This window comes from Acanthaster planci, linkage group LG17 (assembly GCF_054643075.1).
Source record: "Acanthaster planci isolate LZ-2023a linkage group LG17, COTS_SCS, whole genome shotgun sequence".
NCBI lineage: Eukaryota > Metazoa > Echinodermata > Asteroidea > Valvatida > Acanthasteridae > Acanthaster > Acanthaster planci.
This window is the reverse complement of record NC_141793.1, coordinates 6,284,767-6,310,014: the sequence shown is the minus strand read 5'-3', so window position 1 is coordinate 6,310,014 and position 25,248 is coordinate 6,284,767. Positions and strand designations below refer to the sequence as shown.

The 25,248-nt window shown below is 41.1% G+C and overlaps 1 protein-coding gene across 1 annotated transcript; it reads left to right on the top strand.

Annotated features, from left to right (window-relative positions):
- The first annotated feature begins 1,490 nt into the window (after positions 1-1,490).
- Positions 1,491-23,715, top strand: LOC110989328 (general transcription and DNA repair factor IIH helicase/translocase subunit XPB-like). The gene is made up of 18 exons (XM_087148075.1): positions 1,491-1,590; positions 3,382-3,459; positions 4,375-4,508; positions 6,171-6,407; positions 7,797-7,871; positions 8,103-8,234; positions 10,020-10,228; positions 10,768-10,839; positions 11,383-11,489; positions 12,493-12,669; positions 13,549-13,668; positions 14,469-14,737; positions 15,490-15,626; positions 16,477-16,573; positions 17,730-17,847; positions 19,266-19,414; positions 20,500-20,625; positions 21,157-23,715. The coding sequence occupies exons 1-18, from the start codon at positions 1,563-1,565 to the stop codon at positions 21,280-21,282; spliced, it is 2,391 nt and encodes a 796-aa protein (XP_087004201.1). The 5' UTR covers positions 1,491-1,562; the 3' UTR covers positions 21,283-23,715.
- The last annotated feature ends 1,533 nt before the right edge of the window (positions 23,716-25,248 follow it).

Here is a 25,248-nt window from a genome sequence, read left to right as displayed (position 1 = left end):
TATAATCATTTTTGCTCTGGCTCTTTGGTCCTTACCGGAAGAATATCAAGGGGGGAGTTTTGAGGTGACTTATCAGTCAGAATAAACCATTATTTCGGAAAACCATACAAAGAGAGATGTTTAATAACTAAACTCAAAACTTTGTTTGTGTTTATTTGATGCGCATTTAGCGCCAATCACAAGATGATAATGGGTGAAGAAGACATGTTCAGTTTTAGAGGTGGGAGGAAAACCTCAGATAAATGTGTAGGGGATCGGGAAGGGACTCAAAGTCCAATCCACATGTGGAAAAAGCCGGATTCGAACCAGGCCCCTAGAAGCGGAAGGCGACAAAAGAAACACTATACGCCAACCTTACTCCTCGAATAGAAATGTTCCATAGCATATCCTGGTCTACAGGATCCGGGGGCCCAAAATAGAATTTGTTTGAAAACTACTAATTTTATGTGTAAAACTGCAGAATGCTTATCGTCGCCTCCCACCCAACGGTAGTGCTGTTGCCCCCCCCCCGCCCTATGTGCCCACAGGTCCCAGTGCTGATTTGCATTGCTGTTGTGTATGCGCCGATGACCAGAGACTTGCAGGTGCGCAGAACTAATTCAAGCTCCATTGGAAAGAGTGCAAAATCAACAAAGTTTGAAGCCCCATCGCGCCCAACTGAAGTCCTTGGGTCATTCAAACGAAACAAAAATAAAAACACAACGCGGCGTTATTTGGTCCCTCAGATTTCATTTGATTTTCAAATTAGAGTAGGTTAACCAATGATTTTTTAATCAATGTGAGCGTTCCTAAGTCTCCTCGGTAGCCATTTTTCAAGTGACATCCCTCCCCGTTTCCAGGCTCATCTGACAGTTATTTTGTCAATCACATCAACAGTCTTCAAAAGAAATCACCGGAAGTGTGGCGAATTCTGGGCTTCCACTTATTATGGATTTTCTATTCTGCGGTTTGAGGTCGTGCACGCAGTAACCAATCACGATGATGAAAAGCCATCAGCCCTTCCAAAAACAGTAAAAATCAACACTGTTTAGTGATAAATTAGTTAAATGCATACCAGACTCCCCGAGATTTCTTAAACACTAAATTAAACTGTTGTCTGGTCCCTAATCTTTCAATTTATTCTAACTTTTTTGTGGGTTAAAAAAATACATTAGTAATTATTCCCACAAAACACCTCCCCCCCCCTCGAAAATTGATTTTCCGAAGTCTGCTTGTAGCCATTTTTCAAGTGGCAACCTTCAACTTTCTGCTCAAAGACCCAGGGAGTTGATCCTGGCAACGATTTATACAACCTCATGATTTTGAGGCCAAACAGTCTCCTTTTTCAAAAGATAATGTGGGAAAACTTTTAATGCAAATGAACTGGCCAAAAACTTGAATTCTCCCTTGAATTAGTAGACTCACGGACTCTCTATACGTACAATGTACTTTGGTAGACTCTCAGTGCACCCACAACACGCGAAATAGAGATACGGCTCTGACAACACGTATTGACGTGCGCCCTCAAGAGTTGACTCAAATGATGCAGCGTGGTGCAATGAGCTGAGAAAGTCGAGAGAGCTATGGGAAAAAGAGAGCGGAAAAATGGAGGTGAGGAGGTTGAAACTACATGCAGACATGTCCATTCTACACATCTTCAATTTTTTCAACTGTTTTATGAGGATTTATGCCTAACAGCTCGAGAACTGTGGGGTTCGTTGTCCACTGTGATAACCATGACCAAGCTCTCATCTCACCATTTGGCTGATTGGAGGAAGTGTTCACTGGCCTTGGTCCTTGGACGAACCCCCACGGTTCCGAGGTTAGGCCTAATGCCAAAGATCATATGGGGCCGAAGGCACAAGATAGATAACTCTGCCCAAAGGTGTAATCACCATGAGCGCCAGTTGAGCAAGCGATACACCTGCGCAGTTCATTCCATGTGCACCAGGTGTACTTCCTACTTGCCTGCCATGGCACCTGTGCAGGCACACCAGGTGTACTTGCCTGCTACGGCGCCTGCACATATGCATAATGTGCATTGTGCAGGCGTATCGCTTGCTCAAATGGCGCCCATGGATTACAATGTTTTACGCGGCGCTATACGATCTTTCTTGGTTAATGCCTCGGCCCACCTAATTTACGTTAGGCCTACATGCCCTATTAGTATTACAATGTATACATTGCTTCTTCCATGGTACATACATGTATTTATCCTGTGGTTACTATCAATGGAGCAAGATCGTGACTGAGTAATAGGCCTAAGCCTTTTTCACATTTTAATGTGCACAAGCTCAAAAGACTTGGGCCTAACAGACATGACAGAGGGGAACAAATTCAAAATGTTAAGCCCCAACTATAGCATCAGTCCCAACTATAGTTGGGGCCCGTCCCAACTACATGTATAGTTGGGCCCGTCCCAACTAGAGTGCTACAGCTGGGCCGGCCCAACTACAGCAGAGAGGTCCTATGTGCATGATGTGCCCAGCATGTGCCCAGCATGTGCCAAAGTCAAATTGTTTGCAAATGTCATGTCATTGGTCATAGGGCTAGATGAAGTGCCACATACATGATATAGGGCCTATTAGATGAATTGTGTCAAGTGTGAGACGCATTGACTTGGATAATGTTGAGACATTTCCCATAGACATTGGTCAACAATAGTTGGGCTAGCCCAACTGCAGCACTACAGTTGGGACTTATACTATAGTTGGGGCGTAACAATAACAACAACGTTTCAAACGTTTGACAAATGGATGCTTGCAATTGTTATTGCAGTACACAATTCGTTTCCCTCTTCCTCTCGTGGGGGCGCTAAAATCAACATGGTGACAGAAAGGGAAATTGACTTATTGGCCAGTTTGTTTCATACAGATCTGAATCTTGATCAGTGATCCCGAAACTGGTTCACTCTATCCACATAGGCCTAGGTGGTTTGTGGTGTTTGGGAACCAGCTCTGGATTACTGACATGACTGATCTTGATTGGGATGTGTGGTGTCAACTCTGCAATTCAAGTCCACAGATGGGCCTACATTTGGTCATGCCATGCGTAAATCTGCATCACATTTAGATACATCACCTGCAGTCCTCCATGTAATTTGAATCTCCAGCCTAGACTAGTCTTCTGTCCCTCATAGCTGGCAATGGGTGATTGCTCACACTTCCACTTTGTAGTCAAGCAACATCATAGCCACCAACGCGGTTGGTGCATAAACGTTTTTGTACCTGACTTAGACTTCATAGCCATTCATTTTTATAGAGGGCAAATTGTTTGATGTGGGATATTATTACCTGTACTGTACATGTACATTGTATACTCTGTACCTGCTGTATGTGTCAGTGTACCTGTATGTGACATACGTTAGTAGAAATCAAAGTTTTTATAAACTATCCTATTCAGATGGACCAAAGGGTAAAGATGGTAAGCGGGCCAAGCTAGCCAATATTGATCCTGATGAAGACTCACAAGGTGCTGAGGGTGAGTCATATCCTTTATTTTAATGGTTATGAAATAAATTTTCATTTTAGTAGACATGATTTGATTTACACATGCACGTGTCTAGTGACCCTCTAATGTGAGTGACTGCGTCACCATCATTTTACATGTATATGTACATATAACTGCAGTTTTTCCGGCTCTGGTCCTGTCTCCTACTGCAAAGCAGGTCTGAAATCTGACAATTGTTCAAGTATATGTACACATTTGGCTGAAATTTTAAAAATTTACCAGTCCACAAGAAAGAAAAGTACTGACTTACGTAAAAGCAAAACTTCTTTCAACAGCTAAGACCATTAAGTATTAAAGCCCCTCAAATAATCTTTCAAGAGCAATGAGCCCTAAAGAAAATTGAACAAAATTAATTGAAAATTAATTAGTAACATTTGTCTCTCATTATTTCTTAGTTGTTTTACATCGTTTAATTTGCCAAGTCTCCTACATGTACCTGTTAGCCACCAAATATAATCTATAGGTTAAGCTACATCGAAAGTGTAATGCAGCATATTCGTTGTGAACGTCATAATGGACAGACTTTTGATGGCAAGAGGGCTGTCATTTTTAGCATTAGCACTTTTCATGCGCAAACCTTTGGTTTTAGAGTTATTGCTGCTCAAAATTACATATACATCAAAATTAAAAGCTCAGGGCATTTGATTATAATGTTTCAAGCATCATCTTTATTCAATGCCATTTACACTGTACTTTGAAATTTTCTTTCAACGAACCAGATAAAAATCTGGGCTGATGTCAAAGGTCAAACAGCCTAAAGTAGCAAAATGTTTCTCAAACGTCAATGTAAAAAATAAAATCGACAATTGACCAGCAACAGCTTTCAAAAGGCAGAAGCAAAGGGTTAATCACAAACCTGTGTTACATGTTTGTACTGGTACTCAGGCTCTGTGGAACTACCAGAGAGTGCCTCCAGACAGGTGGAGGGACAGGCCACTGAGGAGGACGAATTTGGTGCCAAGGATTACCGCAAGCTCCTACAGCTGAAATTAGATCACAAGTCCAGACCTTTGTGGCTGGTAAGTACTTCTTGAAGCACAATGCTGAGAAAGGCTGAGTTGGGGATGGATTCCTGTCCATGGGTATGCCGACAGTGACAATTATGCAGAGCTGATTTGTTGAGTTCAGTTACAGGGTAGGTAAGGAACACTTCTCTCTTGCATGTGTGCTGAGACTGGCAAAAAATGCTGATGGCTGATGGCAGCACTGCACTGCTGAGCACTGAGTGCTGAGTTGTGTTAAATGTAGTGATTGTGAACTTTGTGAACTTGGAATAATGAAGTGCTTTATGTATATGCAGGAACCTAGATACATGTACATATACATGTTGGCACTGAGTGCTGAGTTGTGTTAAATGTAGTGATTGTGAACTTTGTGAACTTGGAACAATGAAGTGCTTTATGTATCTGCAGGAACCTAGATACATGTACATATACATGTTGGCACTGAGTGCTGAGTTGTGTTAAATGTAGTGATTGTGAACTTTGTTGGCACTGAGTGCTGAGTTGTGTTAAATGTAGTGATTGTGAACTTTGTGAACTTGGAATAATGAAGTGCTTTATGTATATGCAGGAACCTAGATACATGTACATATACATGTTGGCACTGAGTGCTGAGTTGTGTTAAATGTAGTGATTGTGAACTTTGTGAACTTGGAATAATGAAGTGCTTTATGTATATGCAGGAACCTAGATACATGTACATATACATGTTGGCACTGAGTGCTGAGTTGTGTTAAATGTAGTGATTGTGAACTTTGTGAACTTGGAATAATGAAGTGATGTATGTACATGTATATGCAGGAACCTAGATACATGTACATATACATGTTGGCACTGAGTGCTGAGTTGTGTTAAATGTAGTGATTGTGAACTTGAAATAATGGAGTGCTTTATGTACATTCAGGAACCTAGATACATGTACATATACATGTTGGCAGTGTGAAACCAAATGAGAGTGTACATGTACATGTATGTATGTAGTGGGCACACTAATGTATACATACACAATTTCATACTCAAATGCACAACCATGCACTGGTTAACTTTCATTTGAATGTACACAAATATGAACATGGAGCATCTTGCACTGGGATTTACATGTAGTTTGGATGGCAAGGCATTCAACTATCTGTCAAGTCTCTCTGTCACAGTGCCCACAGACTCCATTCTATGTGTGATAGTTTAGGCCTGTGAACAGTGAACCTAAAGATTGACCATGACTTTCAAGGTTATTCACTACTTTCCTTGCTGTCTTCCTGGGCAATAACCACGGCTTTTGGTTACAAAGTCTTGAAATCCTTCATTACTGTGACTGTGTATTTGCATCACAAGTTGCTGTGATGTTCCAATGTACCATGGATAAATTGGGCAATCAGAATTAGAAGCGTAAACAGTGGTGGTACCACTTATCATGTAAGTAGATTGATACATGTACATTACATGTCTCTACCGACATGACTAAGTCAAACTTGTCTGTGTACCTTAAATCAGGATGCATGCGTGAGCCTCTGCAGTCAAGATATCTCCTCAGATTAGTCTATGGCTTGACCGTTACAACTGTGGAACATGAATTACATCTACAAGTAATAATGTAATCTCAATCGTCTAGCACATGGAGTAGATGCGTGAAGTTTTTTCATGTCACATTGAGTTATTGAGCTAATTGATAATCTTTGACAGGCTCCAGATGGTCACATTTTCCTGGAGTCCTTCTCGCCTGTCTACAAGCACGCCCATGACTTCTTGATTGCCATCTCAGAGCCAGTCTGCCGACCTGAGCACATCCATGAATACAAACTGACAGCCTACTCCCTCTATGCTGCGGTATCAGTCGGCTTACAGACCAGTGACATCATTGAGTATCTACGCAGACTCAGTAAGACCTCTATCCCTGATGGCATCATTGAATTCATCAAGGTATGTGCATGGTCTCATGTTGGAAACACCCAGTCCTGCAGAATAAAATCTGCACACTGATTCCGCTAAGTTCCATTTAGCCTGTGGATTTTAAAGGTGGTTTCCACAAGGCATGGTGGAATTGATAGTTTCAACTTCTTGGCGGTGCATTGTATTATGCATTATCCACGTTATTAAGGCTGCTCTCGATTTCTTCAAGTTTAGAGGAGCTATAAGTTATCATATAGTCATCTGCAACATACGTGTACTTGTGTACAGTTTACAATCCTCAGGGATGACAGAAGGTACATCCATACTATAAGATAATGACTTAGAGTGGGCAAGGATTGACCCTTGTGGTAGGCCAGTGGACTGGATTGGTTTCGTTCAATACATGCAGATTGTTTATGGTTCATTAAATATGAACAAAACCAGTTCAGAACAGACTCTGACATGTTCGTATTCTGTAGCTTCCCTAAGAGAATATTATGATTGATAGAATCAAATGCATTGCTGAGATCAATGAAAATAGTAGCTGTCATTTTACCGCGATCTATTACGTAGAGACAATTATTGATTCATTCATGCAAATTGGTCTCTGTCAAGTGCAGTGGTTTAAAATCAGACTGACGAACAGGAATCAGATTGTTCTGATTGATGTTCAGATAAAGTCTTAACCACATGCTGCTGGCTGCTTTTAAAAATGCTGTGCACACGTACGGCAGATTTTCAGTTTTCAAAATTCCTCAAAAATTCATAATTTCATTTAATGGACGTTTACACCCACACGAAAGCTGTTTGGTGGCTACTCTAAGCTGACAGGCAACCTTCATTGACTCCAGGCCTTCAGCCAGGCATGCCGCCCTGTAAAGAGAGCTCAGAATTTTGAGGTGTTGCGTAATTTCCTTAGTCCCCTGTGAATGTGAGTGGCATCTTTTCAAACATTGCAGGATTAGCGTGCAGCGTTGCTGTGTTGCTCATCAATGAGGCCCTGGAGCACTTCTGTCCGTGGTGCTAAACCGTGGGCGTGCTATGCCCAAAACAGTGGTATACTCTTTGAGAACAGTGATGGGTTACCTTCGAAAAATGCCAGCCAAAAAAATGTTGGCAATTTCCAGCAGCAGGTCTTTTGTTCCGAGTACGGTCTGTTGTTACAGCTCTTTTGTCCCATTTCGGGCACCCCGGCTCTGCATATAAACCCATGGTGCTCAAAATGGGGTTCCCCATCAGCAAGTGGTTAACATTGTTGGCAGCAACTGCAGCTGCATCAGAATCCATGTAAAGTGGGTTACCCACTGACACAATTGAGCAATTTTCTATCACTGAGTTTGTACGTACATCCTCATAACTAATGGAAGATTTTAACGTGTCATTTGTCTTTACAACTTTCAATTGTTTTCTGCTCAACAGCTGTGCACACTGAGCTACGGCAAACTGAAACTGGTCCTCAAGCATAATCGCTACTTTGTGGAGAGTACACACCCAGTAAGTGTAACAATCACAGATGCTGCGCCACTCTCTACGATGCAGTTTTTGTTTGTTACTTGGTTTTTGGTTAGTGCTACACTCCTTTGACATTGGAATGTACACCTTTTGTTGTAAAGGCTGATGAAGGAATGGTGAGCCATTTTTACTGCTATCAAACACATTGTAAATGGTGGTTATATTGTTGACAAAAAACATTACAGAAATAAAGCAATTGTTGCCATTTTGCAGGATGTGTTACAGAGACTGCTGAAGGATCCGATGGTGCAGCAGTGTCGACTACGTGAAGATGTTGATGAGGATGGGGTGGATAACGAGGAGGGGTTCCTGGTGTCCAAGCTGTCAGGCCAATCAGCCTTGAAGGTAGGGCACCACACTCTGTTGTAGGAACACAGAAGAGCCAGGGGTGCTCAGGGATGAGGTGTATATACAAGGATAGAGTGACTTTGCATTTGTAGCTTCTGGAAAATGCCAGTGAAGATGTGCTGAACGGTGGGGGAATTTCGATGTCAAAGCCATTAGGTCTGTCTGTCTTCAATTTAACCACTTGCTGCCGGGTGGATTTTTCTTGAGCAAGACAAGATGCCGGGTCCTTTTCAAGATTTTCCATTTTCAAAATTCTTCAAAAATTCATCATTTCATTTAATGGCCGTTTATACCTACATGAAGGACTCTTTGGGCAACTACTCTAAAGCTGACAGTTAACCTTCATTGACTTTTGAATATTCCGGCCAGGCCTGCAGCTTTGGAAAAAGAGCCCAGATTGTGCGGTGTTACGTAAGATTCTTTTGTTCCCGAAACCGGCACAGTGCACTGCTGACCTCTTTTCAATAGGGGCCAGATTAGCGTGCAGCGGTGCTGTGTGGCTCATCGCTGCGGTGGTGGGGAGCTTTTATCCCCGGTGGTAATCCGCTCGCTCTAAATGCCTCAACTGTGGTATACTGTTTCAAAACAAGGCTGGATTATCTCCGCTATTGAGAGTGAAAAAATGTCGGTAATGCCCAGCAGCTCAGTCTTTTGTGCTGAGCATGGTCTTTTGTTGTAAGGCCCTACTCTTTTGTCCCAGTTCCGGGCCTTTATATGCAGAGCCGGGGAGGCTCTGCAAATAAAGCCTATGTACTCGAAAACGGGTCGGCCAGCAGGAAGTGCTTACGACATGTTACACCATTGTAAGTGTACGAAAAACCATGCCCAGAAAAGAATAAAAGAAAGTCAGTTTGGCTATACATCAAGAAGGATAAGCACTGTTCTGGAATTATATAGTGTATAAAATTGAAAGTCACATTCACAGTTAAGTGTGTAAAAGGCATTAGCATGAGTGCAAACCAGCACAAAGGAGTACTCCATTCATTTACATTACACTTTGGTCCTCTATAACATGAACATGGGGAAAAGGGTATGTCCCTTTACATCAAGGTCAACCAAGAGAGGCCATCAGTGTTTAAATAGGAAATGGATACATGTAGGTAATCATACTACATGTATTTGTCTTCACTAAGTGCCTTGAATTTATGATGGTTGAAGTAGAATATAGCATCAGCCACTTTTCCATTCGCTCATCAACTCTGCCCTAACAGGGCATTAGGAAGGACAAAAGGCCCCTCTTACAATATGGTGAAATACATCACAGCTATGGATACATGTGCAAAGCACTGTGGCTTACCCACTGCCCTAATATCAATACATGAACATTCAGTGCACACATGTCGAGTGCACATGCACATAGTGTTGAACAACATTTATGTTGTTCAAATGACAAAATAAAATATGCATCTTGAAATAGCTGCCCTCACAGCACCCTGCAAAGGCAGTTAGGGCAAGCAAAACTGTTCCAGAAAAAGGTACGGAAGGTTTTCACATTGAATCAGAGATCTTGATGGAAATTTTTGTTGTGAAAACTTTCCTTGTTTTTGTAAATGGGTCAACCAGTGGTTCGAAATAAAACTTGCCTGTAAGGAGGCTGTCAGGTTTATATTCTTACCTACCATAAAGACAACATTCTAAAATACAGAGTACAGGCAAATGATGGGGACCTTTCTGAAATGGTGCTGCTAATTGCTTCTTGGTCACTCTGGTGCAAACTTTCACAGATGCTCAATCAAATCATTAATTGTTATTATTTGGATGTGTTCTTTTGGATTGTCTAAGCTCAACCAACCCAGGTCCAATTCTGCCAACACTTCGGATCCGTCTACCAGCCAAGATGGTACTGAGCAGAATGGTGAAAAGAAGACTGAGATTCCCTCTGACATCTATGATTTTTATGAGAAGATCGACCGGGAGGAGGAGGAAGGGGAGGAGCTACAGACGGTGTCATTTGAGGTCAGACAGGAGGAAATTGAAAACTTACAAAGACGGTGAGAGAGCACTCTGAATGAGTGAATACTATTATCAACATAGTCACTGCTAATATTATTATAGTTCTCACCAATGCCATTTGGATTCTCAGGAATATGTCATGGTCAATATCATCAATGCCAATTTGTCATTGCCATTTTACCTGTCATTAATATCTTACCTTGATTTGGCTTGTTCCAGACATGAACGTTGGGATGTGCAGATGCCTTGGTCCAACACACAGCCCAAATACATTTTCATTTATTTTATTACCATAGTTACTAGCCCAGTCATCTATGTCATTGCCACCTCTCTCATTATCATTAAACAACAGCAGCTTTGGAATAATCATTTTAAATTACTATTAGTCAAATTTAGCGTCAAGATTTTGAACTATTACCAAATGTATATTCCAAAAGTCTGTGAGCTGTGAAAAGATGAGGATAATTTACAGTTGTCAGTGCACTGAAAATATTGTTAAACACAGATGCATAGACACTTTTCAGTGGTGATTTCATTGATTGATTTATTGACTGATTTGTTGATCTTTTCTCGATAGGTGCATCGAGTTAGAATATCCCTTGTTAGCTGAATATGACTTCAGGAATGACACCCATAATCCAGACCTCAAGTGAGTGGCATTGTACCGTAGTCCAGAAAAGGTCGAAATACGTTACACAGACCAACAGTATGTGTTATTCCTGTCGTTTCCATAATGTCTTTCCTGTTCCTGGAAGAGTCTAGTCAGTCTGTCCATAACACACTGTATGCCATTGACAGAAGATAATGATCATATGAACTTTCTGTCCACACAGTTTAAATGTCGAGGCAGCTATTTGTGTTAGGTTATTTTGCTCTGAATGTGATAGTGCCATCCCCAAAAATATCTTTCTCCCTTGTTTTTGTTCTTTTTTTTCCATGGGGGTCTTTAATGTCAATTTTTTGGTGTGAAATTGTGGTACAGTCATGACACTTGCCCTTTGCTGTCTTTGCTTAAAAACACAGGAAAGTAAAACATGGAGAAATTTTTCATAGTCGGATTTTACCAAGGGAATTCCCTGTCCTTACCAACCCATCCGTTTCCTTTGGAATGCTGTCCTGGGGCCTTATTTTTTCAATGTTTTTCCAGAGTGGGCAAAACATTTCTGTTATGTGACATTGTTTTTGTCTGCAGCATTGACCTGAAACCAACCACCGTCTTACGGCCCTATCAGGAGAAGAGCCTACGTAAAATGTTTGGTAATGGCCGGGCGAGGTCAGGGGTCATTGTTCTCCCTTGTGGTAAGTGACCCTCCCCATGCCTGTAAACTGTAGTTGAACCAGTTATGGCCGGTGTTTATTCATGGGCCTCATCTGGATTTTCCCCGGGGGGAGCAATGTTCTGATAGACCATAAATAGTGGGACGGCGTCAGTTTCAAGGGGTTTTCCAGCAAACTCATGATTTTCCTTCCGTTTCATGTCTTTTTTTAATTCTTTTGCATTCCACCTCCACTTTTATTCTTCATTTTGTTTTTCTGTGTGGGTCGTATGACAAAAGTTCCCCTTGCTCCTTTCCCTTATGACGCCCATGTTATTATTTTAATAATGGGAATGAGTATAGATCTAATCTGCTATTGCATACAGAAACTGCATATACTGTACCGCATAAATCCCTGGGTATTGTCCGTATGAGGTGGCTATCAATGCTTAAATGGTGTTTGGAAATTTCACTAAATCAAATGTGTCTTCTGTCCATACTGCTCTAGCAGTGAAACTGTGAAATGAAATAATGATGGCTGGGCTGTACAGTGTATCACCATCTAATCCAAGCTGAAGATACTTTATAATGGATATTTTTACTCAATCAGAATGAGTGTGCCTTTGCACTGGGATGGAGGGTGACACCATAAAGCCTCTTCTTAATCTTCAAGCCATACCAAAGCCTAGTCTTTGATCCAGTTGCACAAACATGTAGATGTAGGGAGGCACGTGCCTATCATAGATGTAGCCATTGCTCTGGAAGCCTGTTGTAGCCATAGCCTCAGGCTGAAAAGGTGCCAGAGATAAAAACACAAATTAGTGCATTGTGTCAGCTGAAAAAACAAGCGACATAGTACATCTCAGTTTGTGAGTCTGTGAGATAAACTTGGATTCTGGTGTCAAACTTTGGTTTTTCAGCAAACTAAAAAAATGCAGAAATTTACCAGGATTCCTTTAATGTAAGGCCCAGAAACATTGTGTCAATGATGTCTTTTTTCAGAATGAGTAATGAACAGGAAATATCACCCCTCTGTCCTGCAACAGGTGCGGGCAAAACGTTAGTTGGTGTCACAGCAGCTTGCACAGTGCGGAAGCGTTGCCTGGTACTCTGTACCTCAGGGGTTGCTGTGGAACAGTGGAGGTCACAGTTCAAGATGTGGTCCACAGTAGATGACTCCATGGTGTGCCGATTCACTTCTGATGCCAAGGACAAACCAATGGGTATGTGGAATTGTTTCACAATAAATGTACTTCCACATGCATTTTGCATAGTTTAAAGCATAGCTGCAGTGCATTTTTTTAATACAAACCTTCAACTTTTTTTCACTAGTTTAAAGAGGATTTTGCTGCCTTTTTTTAATTTTTATGCTAATGACATTTCCACATTCATGATCTAAACTGTGATGTCATCCCAGGAAGTGAATCTCAATGTTGCATTGGTTTGTACACATAAAAATGCAGAATTTTTAAGATTTTGTTAGCCTCAAAGTTTTTCCTTGGGTGATTTATTGTTGTTTAAGTACGCAGCAATAGGCAAGCATGCAGCCCATTCTCAGAAATGTTTTCATTGAGTCAGTTTGGGGTTCACGCATTTAACAGAAAAATCTATGCTCTGAAACATGTCTCCCCTAGATGACATCACAACAACAGTGCCCTCAGTGGTACAGGAAACTGAGGAAAGCGTGGACTTTTTTAATGTTTTTAAATTAGTACTTTTCAATGCATTGAACTGAAAAGGGATGTCAAATAATTTTCCTCCATTGGAGAAGAATATAAAATCGCAGAAAATTGTGTCCAAGAAAACTTGGTTGCAGCTACACCGTAGTTTTCATTGGTCATTGGTCACTGTTAGGAATTTTTATTTCTTGTCAAATGAAGTTTTATTTGTATTTCAAGCAATGAATCCAATCATTTCTTACACAAGTGTCAGTATGCATAAATTAGCAGGGAGTGTATGTCCATTGGCATTGTATAGAGGAGAGGGGGATGACAGATATGGAATTGACCCAAACCGTATATCAGGAAGGATGGTGTAGCCTGTAGGATGATAGCAGCCAAAGTAGAGACTTTTGCCAAGTTCTTTGTCCCTTTTTTGGTCAGGCTGCAATATCTGCATAAGCACCTACTCCATGGTAGCACATACCACCAAGCGATCCTGGGAGGCTGAACAGGTCATGAAGTGGCTGAGAGACCAAGAATGGGGACTCATGCTACTAGATGGTATGCTCGAAAACCCATTGGATTCAGGTTTCTGATCAAGGAGTGAAAACGTTCGTCTGAACATGGCCTATAATACCTTCTTAGACCAAAAGTCTGTGAAAACAGCCAGCTGATCGTCATTTTTACCAACTCAAGTGCATGTTTCATAATCCTTTCAGTAAGTATTGGTCACATGCAGCTTGCGAAGCTGTCTTCCCAAGGATAATTAAGGCAAATCAATCCTTTTCCAGTCAATCTCATCTTTTCTATCAAAAAATGCACTTCAGAATCTTTGTTGGGATTGTAATCTATGGCATAAATAGCACCATAAAGTTATTCATAGCGTCAACCATTCAGCCTTAGGTAAATAGCCTTCTGTCCATATAACAATGAGCCTTTGCTCATAGAGCACTTGTAAGGAAAAACACCTGTTTGCATTTGCAGTGTTGCAGTTGAATCCATCTCAAGTCCTTTCACAAGTTCCTTCAAAAGTCTAGTCACAAGTCCTTTCATAAGACCAGGCATAAGCAAGAGGGTGGCCAGTGATAGAGGAATGTAATTTTTCACCGTTCAGCTGTTGAATAGCTTGTGACTTTGACCAGTTACTTGTGATGGACTTGTGACGGAGTGAACTGCAACAGTGGCCATTTGTACCATTTCAGCAGAGTCACAATATTGCAAACTTAGAAAAAGAAATATTCACTAACCCTAACAGTCCTCAGTCCTTCACCCGTTGGAGGACTGAGGACTGCTAGGACTAATGCTGTGAGTTATGGGTCTTAATACATCTTGATAATTGCCCTCCATTCTTCAACTTCCAGAAGTGCACACAATTCCTGCCAAACAGTTTCGGCGTGTCCTGACAGTGGTCCAAGCCCACTGCAAGCTGGGACTGACTGCCACACTTGTACGAGAGGACGACAAGATTGCAGATCTCAACTTCCTGATTGGCCCCAAGCTGTATGAGGCCAACTGGATGGAGCTGCAGCGTATGAACTTCATTGCACGGGTGCAGTGTGCGGAGGTCTGGTGCCCTATGACACCAGAGTTCTACCGGGAGTACTTGGGCATTCGGACTCGTAAACAGCTGGTGGGTGCATATATTTCCATTCTCCCAAACCTGAAGTTGATAATTTGTAAGGATGCATGTTGTCACAGACCGTTTCTCCAAAAATCAGAATTTGTACACTTTGTGAGCCTTAAGCTTACTCAGATCTTTTGTTCAGTGTTGTGAGTCAAAGTTGTTTTCTTGCAGTGATTTAAGGTTGAATCAGGGCATTTGCAGTTGAGTCACCGAAAGTTTCCTTTCAAGTTGACTCATGATACCAGTGAGCAAGTGGAGTGTATCAAAAGTTATGTTAAGAACAAAGTACTCAATGGGAAGCTAGTTTGAACATAATCAGCCTGTTTGAGTCAGTGATAGCCACGCTGATAGGGCCAACCGTGGGTGCAGGTATTCTTGTTCTCAAAAGTTGTGTGTTGCATTTCATTTTGAGCATGTGCTGTTGAAATACCAAACAGGCTCATGGGGCTTGAACATTTATCAACATATATGCTTGAGTGTGCTTGACAACTGTGTAAACAAACAGTGCCAGCTATTCACTCTACCAGTGTATGTGGGACTGGGCAGGGCCTTTTGTAAGCTTTTTATATATTTAACTGTAACCGTTTTTCTTTTTATAGTGATTTACCCATTTGTAAGGAGCTTTGAGATTGTTTGACAATGTGAGATGCTTTTAAGAGTGTATTATTTTTTGAATATATGGAAGACAATTTTTTACTTTTGTTTCCATAATTTAAGATTTCAATCAATAAGTAACAATGTGCCTTCTTCATTTCCAGCTCCTTTATGTCATGAATCCTAACAAGTTTCGTGCCTGCCAGTTCCTGGTTCGTTTCCATGAGCAGCAGAATGACAAGGTCATTGTTTTCTCTGACAATGTCTTTGCTCTCAAGCATTATGCCATCGCCATGGACAAGTAAGGCTTGATTTTGTACTTGTCTGTTTGTTTGTCTGTAGCAACATGTATTTGTATTAAGCCATGAGCAAAATACAGTTCACATAGCATGTACATTAATGGATACAGTTATGTATACTTTACAAAAAGTGTAACTGTACTTTGTTATACCTCTGTCTTGAACACTGCATTTTCATTGGTCCAGAGCAATCATGTGACTGATTGATAAAAACTTCATGTTACCCTGACTCTGGTACCCATCCTACTGTCCAAACCTTAATGTAGGGACCGCTAACCAGACTAGTCATTGGTTCCCCTGCTACTTTCATCATGCAAATAACAGATAATAAATGTACAGAGGAAGCAGTCATCAGGCATATGATGTACTTGTTCAGCTGTTGGAGTGCTGCAATTTTTTTGGGAGTTCCCTTGACATAATGTCATCTGAGCTTGAAGACACATGCAAATTTTCCTCTCAAAAGGTTTTTGGGAAGTACAGATATTGCTTTTTAACAAGACGCATGTGACCAACAGTTAAACTGATGCAGTGATGCACCGAGTGTGCCTGCATCATACAACATCCTGCAAAGCTTAAAGACAGTCACCATTTTCATTACATTTCAGACCCTCAGGTGAGGAAAGTATTTCAAGATAGAGGTATACCAAAACAATTATCTGCTGTAATGATGTTTTAACACCCTCCGTGATGCATGCGCCTTGGATGCTATGAATCCCTCAGGTGTTACAATATCATATCTTACATACCCGCAGCCAATAATTGTTAACTGTTATACCTGTACGTCATACAAGGCAACATTACAGTACAGTCTTTTCTGCATATGACACTTTGTTTTGTATTTCCATATGTCAGACCTTACATCTACGGACCAACCAGCCAGGGAGAGAGACTCCAGATCTTACAGAACTTCCAGCACAACCCACTGGTTAACACTATCTTCATCTCAAAGGTCTGCAGGTGCAAGCTCTTCTGTAGTTGTAATTAATGTGCTCCAGTATCTTCACCAAAGTGTTTAAATTGAGTAGAGTTACTAGCAACAGATACAGATTTGTGCACATTCCGTTGAAATAAATTCTTAATGTTTGGCTTGGATGTGTGTATGAATGCGTGCACACAGTAGGCTGTCATACTGCTCTGAACCACAGTGGTTGCCAGTGTGTGTCTCCACTGGGATAATCAGCCAACTTCATCCAGATTGTGGACTCTCAGCAGTATGATTCTATGACACTTATTGGCCCACTCACATGAGTCATTAGTTGGTACCCCCATGAGTCATTGCATGGATACCCACTGTGATCCATTCTTTTCGTTCATTGGATTTTCGATTTGAAAACAAAAAAATGGAAATTGGAAAACAAGCCAGTTTTTGTTTTCATTTAAAAATGTGGATAAAGGAAAAGAAAGTGTTTCTGTTTTGCATTTTGAAAACAGTAAACTGAAAATGAAAGTAAGTTCTTTTACATTTCATTTTAATCCAAAGTAGGCTGGTTCCCTACCGTATCTATACTAATCATAGGGCATGCAGCCAGCCTCCTTAAACATATTAAATAATTTCAAGTCTAGGATGTCCCTTCTCATTCTTAGGTGCAGCACAGCATGCCACACCTCTGGCTTTTTTGTTATCAGAATATAACGGGCAACAATTTTGCAAAAAGACATGTCCCTTATTACAGAATGAAAACTAAAAGTATTGTTTTATTCTTCAAAAAAATGTTATATTGATAGATTGCAATGTTATATGTTAACACTGAAAAACAGAATACTTTTTGTTTTGAAAATGAAAAACCAGAAATGACTTGCTTTTATTTTTTAATTTTCCATTTCAGATGGACAGACTTGAAGTGGTTTGCTTAAACTTTTTTTTATCTTTTTCACCTTGAAAAACAATTTGTTTTTCATTTTTTTTCGTTTTTGTGATTCAACAAATTTATGAATGAAAATACACAGACCCGCAGCCTATTCACTCTGGTTTGTGAATTTTTGCAGAAACCAAAGTGCAAATGACCAATGGTTGAACCTTTCAATCAACAATTGAAGATATTATTTATGGCACAGTCTTTTCTGAATCTTTCTGTCATCAGTCATGCTTATTTCACCTTTGATAGGTTGGTGACAACTCCTTTGACTTGCCAGAGGCCAATGTTCTAATCCAGATCTCGTCCCATGGCGGCTCACGGCGACAGGAGGCTCAGAGACTTGGGCGCATTCTCAGGGCTAAGAAAGGTACACCTAAACTGGCATAGTAGAGACAGCTGCATAGCCTCATGTACCCTGATTCTGCCAAGGTCCAACACCCAATTTGGTGGTAGTTTGATGGACTCCGGACCGTTTCGGTCAGCCATTTTTATGGGATGTGATGTCAGAATTTTATTCAAGTCCGTTGACTGCACCATGCATCCAGACCTAGAAATCTTGTCATCTGTACCCAAAGTGCCATCAAAGTTGGAATGTGAAGGTTTCTTTAATTCTCTACAGTAGTTTTTAACAAGGTACAGTGATGCATATATGCGATAATTGTTGGCATGTGGTCTTTGATATTCTTTTACTGTATTTGTAGGTCAGACATCAAAAAGAAACCTTGATGAAAATAGATAGTTGGTTGGGAGTTTGTAATTTTTTTTTTTAGAAATGCTGGCATTTGTGTTGCAGACAGATGACATAAATTGAACCATAATCTTGGCCCTCAGGAGCCCCAGACATTCCGGGATGAGAACACCTAATGAATGTACCTGGCTTAAGGACATATGAACAACAGTTGCACGGGCTGGACTCTGTGTCTGTGGAGTCAATCAGATCTTCACAGTTTGTTTCGGTAATACAGGACACTCCGTGCACTCTTTCAACTTATGGGCACATTCAAGAATAACCCTGTCCCGTTACAAGAAGAAACATGTTGTGAACTCACTTAGGAAATACTGCATTTCAGTTTTCAATAGGTACATTGCCTGTAGCTAAAGTTGGAATTGAATGTTGCCTTCTCATTAGGTACATTGCCTGTAGCTTAAGTTGGAATTGAATGTTGCCTTCTCAGTAGGTACGTTGCCTGTAGCTTAAGTTGGAATTGAATGTTGCCTTCTCAGTAGGTACGTTGCCTGTAGTTTAAGTTGGAATTGAATGTTGCCTTCTCAGTAGGTACATTGCCTGTAGCTTAAGTTGGAATTGAATGTTGCCTTCTCAGTAGGTACGTTGCCTGTAGCTTAAGTTGGAATTGAATGTTGCCTTCTCAGTAGGTACGTTGCCTGTAGTTTAAGTTGGAATTGAATGTTGCCTTCTCAGTAGGTACGTTGCCTGTAGCTTAAGTTGGAATTGAATGTTGCCTTCTCAGTAGGTACGTTGCCTGTAGCTTAAGTTGGAATTGAATGTTGCCTTCTCAGTAGGTACGTTGCCTGTAGCTTAAGTTGGAATTGAATGTTGCCTTCTCAGTAGGTACGTTGCCTGTAGCTTAAGTTGGAATTGAATGTTGCCTTCTCAGTAGGTACGTTGCCTGTAGCTTAAGTTGGAATTGAATGTTGCCTTCTCAGTAGGTACATTGCCTGTAGCTTAAGTTGGAATTGAATGTTGCCTTCTCAGTAGGTACGTTGCCTGTAGCTTAAGTTGGAATTGAAGGTAGCCTTATTGCCATATGATTTTTTTCACCTCAGGAGGGGCAGCGGAAGAATACAATGCCTTCTTCTACACACTCGTCTCCCAGGACACACAGGAGATGTTTTACTCCATGAAGAGACAACGTTTCCTGGTCAACCAAGGCTACAGCTTCAAAGTCATCACCAAACTGGCTGGTATGGATGAGGTAAGCACTCCTGCCCATAGCCCCCCCAACCACCGTAGATGGTAGGTGTAGCTGGTTCACCATTCTGAAATCAAATAAACTATGTTGCAGATAAGAACTTCACTCATGCTTTAGGCTTGTTGAGTTTGCAACTGGATGTAGTTTCCTCTTTTGTTTGTTACTCCCAGACCCCACCCTGCAACCAAATTCAGCTTTCACTGCTGGTCCTTAACTCAAGATAGCTTTCATGTCAAGCATGCTTTCAAATTTAGAGGGAGAACCATTTTTAAGAAAACCACTGTAAATTCAAAAGCAGCATGTAACCTTTTTCTTACATTTGTAAGCTTTCCCTCACCAGTGATAAACAGAAAAGCTGGGCTCACTCGTGAATGTCATTAATACCACACTGTCGGTTCCCAGATAGAGACCCTGCTGGTTTGCGTGCCTTCAGATGAAAATAAGTGATGTTCACATCTCACAATCCGCCCCCTTATTGGTTGAAAAGAGCCATACTGGTGTGGAGAGTTCATTTTTGTTGACAGCGCCTCGACCGTAACTCGTGCATTTCTGAGTCGTTTGTGAACCAGCAAAGTGCAGTTCCCACCAAAGGATCCTCCATTACTGTTGCTGGGAAAATTGCGCCCTCTCTTGGTCCTGCTCAGGCCTCATACGAGGCACAAACCAGTTCAACAGTCCTGTTTTTGCTATACTACCAAGCAGAGGGCATTGTGTTTCCTATAGGTCCTACAACATTCTCTCATAGACTTAACAGAGGCACTCACCTCCGGCAACAAGGGCAATAGATTTGACCAAACGACAGGAGAACGTCCTTTAAATTTGTTTCCTGTGTGCTCTGTTCTCATTGGTGAAGTAAAGCATGAACACGTACATGTGCTCAGCATGCCAACCTCAGAGGGAATTTGGTTGCTAGGTACAAAGTGCCTTTGCTTATTATTCTACCAATGACATGAACTGAAGTGGGGATTGGAACAGAATGACTGCATGTCTCAAAGAAAACTCTTCACTTACGTCATTTTAATAGTACATGTAATAGTGGAAAGGTCATGTACTTAAAGCCTTGCTTTTTGTCTGATGATTTCTTACAGAGCAATTTAAAGTATAGCTCCAGGCAGGAACAGCAACAGTTGCTGCAGCAGGTGCTGTGTGCGTCAGACCTGGATGCAGAAGAAGAGAAACTGCCTGGTGAAAGCAGCGCCAAGCCAGCCTCACAGGTGGGGGAAAGTTTCCAAATAGGAAAACAGTTCTAATTGAGTTGATGGAACATGGCATGGCAATTATTTGAATTAAGAAAGAATTTGGGGGTTTTTGTTTGTGTCCCTGGCATGTTAATATTTGCAGCATGAGATAAAAATGGTCAGATGGATTAGAACTCACTTAAACAATGGTCTCTGACATTTTTGCTTGGACATTCAGATATATAGAAAAAAATTGAGGTGTGCCGTACAGTGCCAATAAGTTATCTAAAATTAACATGATTACTTAAGAAAGCCTGATGTCAGTCTCCTGCAAGGTGAATCCTGTTCCTGGTTTACATGCAATAACAGATTGGTACAATTCACATGGTAGACTCAAGTGATGGGAGTGTGTAACATTCGTCACTGGGATTCGTGAATAGGAATTGGAACTCAAAAACTTAGATAAAATTGGGTTCATCTATTATGCCAGGTTGAACCTGTCTGTCAGCCTTGGTAATGGAAACCATACATGTAGATGTGTTGATTCTTTGATATTCTTCATTTCAGTATGTTCGCCGTGTGGGCAGCATGAGCTCCATGTCTGGTGCTGATGACCAAGTCTATGTTGAGTACCAGTCCAGCAAGCCACGCAAGAGCCAAGCCCAGCATCCACTCTTCAAGAAGTTCAGGTAGTCCTCATCAAATCGCATCATCAACTTGGTTAAGGATCCACATGCTTACAATCCAAGACTACCAGACAGTGAGGAAAGCCTTGAATCCATAGTGTGTTTTATCATTGGAACCACAGCTGTGAGCAAAGTACATGAAGTACGCATGATTGCAGGGTTTTCCAGATAGCCAGGTTGACGTCCAAAGTTCATTGTCACCGTGGAGTGATGTGGACCAGTGATTCTGGATACTGGTTCACATATGTGGGTGTGAGCCCATAGGTGCTTGTGTTGTTGAACAAGATATTACAAAACTACACACTGCCTGTCCCCACCCAGGAGTGTAATGGAATGCCTATGAGGGTGGACAACGGATTGCATTGGTCCCATGGCATAATGAATGGTGAAGTCAGTGTGACGGTGTGAACCATCCAACACAATCAGTGTGGCAGACAAGATGTGGTCAGTGGCACTGTCAGATCTTCTTGATGTGGCAAGAATTCACCCCCTGCTTCGTGTAATGATACCTTTAGCGAGACAGGGAAGCCAAACACAATACCTAGGATGTATTGACTTGGTTTTTATTAAGCTCTCATGTCAAGTACATTTACCCTAAACTTTATTCAAATATTGAAAATGGTACCAATGAGGAAGTGATTGTTTCACCATAATTTGCATGTAAATTTTGAGAAAACAGAGGCTAAGGAACCTATTTCCATCTGATTGATCTGGACGCTGTCCTTTTTTCAAAACTGTTTAATTTGTGATTTTATAATCTAGGCAACCTAGAATCATAAATGTAATATGTCTGAAAACAAGAGTGTGTTCATATTAATTGGAAGTTTGTATGCACCCAAATGACAAAGCTCACCATGTTAAGGGTTTTGCAGATTGCATCACCTTTTGTATCACAAGGTGCCATTTATACGTATACAAATTATGATAAAGACAACTTTCTCCTTTAAATGTGGACTGGTGTTTGTGTTACAAGAAAGTGGGATATATTACACACACTTCTTGCAATAATAAGGATTTTCTAACTGTTGAAATTTGATGAGACATTTTGTTCATTTTCGTAGTGTGCTGGGGTTAATGCATAAAAGCAGGAGTGTTGTTAAAGTGCTTCACATTAGTTTGGGCACAGATATTGTTCTCAGGTTTGCATCCTGTGCACGTGTACTCCATGTCTGCTTGATAGACGCTCGCTCGCAGATGAGTGTCTTTGATGTCTGTGCACATATCCTGATTCCCTTTGCAAGAGAACCTCCTCCTGACCTTATTTTGACCAATCAGCAGCCCGTGTATTTCACAGGTATGAGCATTTGGCCACAAATTCAATGTTATGGAGAACATAATGTGCAGTCAACATTTGGCCATCCCATCCCATGCATGCTATCCAGATTGGCTAGGCCTGTGCATATGTAGTTGAGCTTGAGTTGGTCCGTCAGACAATTATTGATCCAGGGTCTCCCAAACTAAAGAAAAGCATATTTTCAGGTCTGAATCACTAACAGACATACTTTCTGTGGAGGCTGCGTAAACCTGGTCAGCTGATGCAGTTTTTGTGAAACTGGTTATTTATCAATCAGTCAACAGCCTTTAGCAAATTCTGCTCGACGTGATGTAAAAACTTCCGATGCTTATCGGTTAGCGCACAGGATTGCATTAATTTGTAGGATCCATTGAAAAACAGGTGACAACCAGACTTATATACCCCCTCCAAAGTGGTCAACTTTAGAAGGGCTGCATGTTCACTAGTCTGACGTTGAGAGCACCATGCAGCTGGTATCCAAGTGAATATGCTAGATTAGTAAAGTTACTTGTGTAAAGTCTCTGCCATGTACTTATTATAATGCCCATACATCAGTGTTGCAGTTCAATTCATCACAAGTCACCTGGTCTTAAGCCAAGTCAGAAGCTATTCAGATGAGTTGAGAAAAGCATTCTTCTGTCACTGTTCACTCTTGCTTATTAGTGGTCTCGTGAAAGGACTTGTGATGGACTCAAGCAAACCACTGTCATAGTGCACACATTGTGAAGTTTGGGCTATAATTGCATACACTTTGATTAGTTCGGGTGTGAATAAGAATGGAGTTGCATTCATTTACAGGTCATTGTCCTGCAAGGCATCAAAACATTTACACCAGGAAATCGCTTTTTAAATATAACCATGAATCTATTAAATTTCTTTACACATATTCAAGTTCAGGGTTTGGCATAATTTTTTTGGATCCAAAGTATAATGGTTCTTGGGAGGACTGTTTTTCCCTATTACGTTTCGTTCAAGTATAAATTTTGAACTGTACTAAATAAAATGTCTTCATGTTGATGGTACATTCTTGGCCAAAGATAACCCAGAATGTGTTCTTTGGAAACATCAGCGTGTGTTGCAGGAAATTAAGAAATGTTTAGACTAAAAGTTGGATGGAATAAAATATTTATTTATATTCATGACAAACCGATATCGCTTGATTCTTTTTGACTGTCTTATCTGATGACCAGAATGAGAAACATTACTGAATTGGTGCCTCACCCATGCACATCCCATATGCATTCATTCTTCGTCCATCACTGGTGGTGAAGACCACTTCTCTCATCAATGGGCCTGGGTTGGGGGTTTTGTTGATGCTTCAGTGGCTGACTAGACTGATTTGAGTCTGGAAAAGTTCAGCTGCAATAAGGGCAGGGGATAGCCATACCACCAGATGGAGGGTTATTTGCGTGCCTTTTCCTGGCTTGGTGCTTCTGCTCAGCAGCCCCTGGGTCTAGCTCTGTTACAGGAAATGGCACCTTGGTGGGGATGGGATTGGCAAGTGTTGTCCTATACAGTGTCTTGCCAGGCATCTTGACAGATATCTTAGGCTTTGAAGGAGGCCTTCAGAGTGTGTTTGAAATGTTTACTTTTTCTAGCAACACTTGCCACGTAGAGGTTTTCCATGGAGAAGTCTTTGGGAGGCAGTGATCTTGCATGTGGACAACATGACCTGCCTGGCAAACTCAACTCCGCTGGGCCTGTATTAGGACTTGGGGAATATCAGCCTTGTCTAGGACTTCATTATCAGGAATTATATTTTGCCATTTGATGTTCATCAGCTTCCTAAGGCAGACTGCATGGAAAAGGTTGAGCTTCTTGGCCCGATGCTGGTAAATTGTAGAGGGTCCGTGTCTCGCAAGCATAAAGGCATATTAACAACATGATCTCTCTATGGACCCTCAGCTTTGTGTGTTGACTGATGCCCAGTCTGTTCCATGCTTGTACTTTTGTTTGGAGACTACATAGAGAGCACTGACTTTTGCAATGCTGGCACTGACTTCACAGTCTATGGTGACACTACCAGACAGGATACAGTTTGTCCACTACATTTAGTCTCTGATCATTTATGGTGATGGTGGGTTCCACAAATTTTGGAAGCAGCTGGATGGTACATGGCCTTGGTAGTCCTGCTAGTCTTAGGATTAAGAATCTGCCAATACATTGTTTGTATGATAAAAATAAAGAATGGAAAACTCTAACATGGAGAAGTATCCCACAAAATGGAGAATGAGAATTTGCTACACTTTATCAGCAGAACAACAGAACTAGATGTTCTTGTCACTCTTATTTACAAAAAATATAGTTTTCGCAGTTTGTTTAAGTTGTGCACCAACATAATTTGAAAGTTTAAAGTCTTTAAGACAATTCCAGCAAACAGAAGATAACAAAGTTTCTTGCAAACTTTGTATTTTGTTTTCGTCATTTTGTTCCATTTTTCATTTTGGTTTTCCGACAAACTCTAAAACTCTGCCTACTGTCACACCCATGCATAATTGTGAACTGTTTCAACACAGGATGGGGGCCAACAATGAATCTAACTTTTGTGTGGCATAATGTAGGCCTATAAATCAACTTTTTATACCTACGTATTGAATCTGTTAAATGCCCTCATCAGTATCATTTGCTGTCTCAACACAGGAACGTCCAACAGCTGTACCACAGGCACAGAAATGGCAG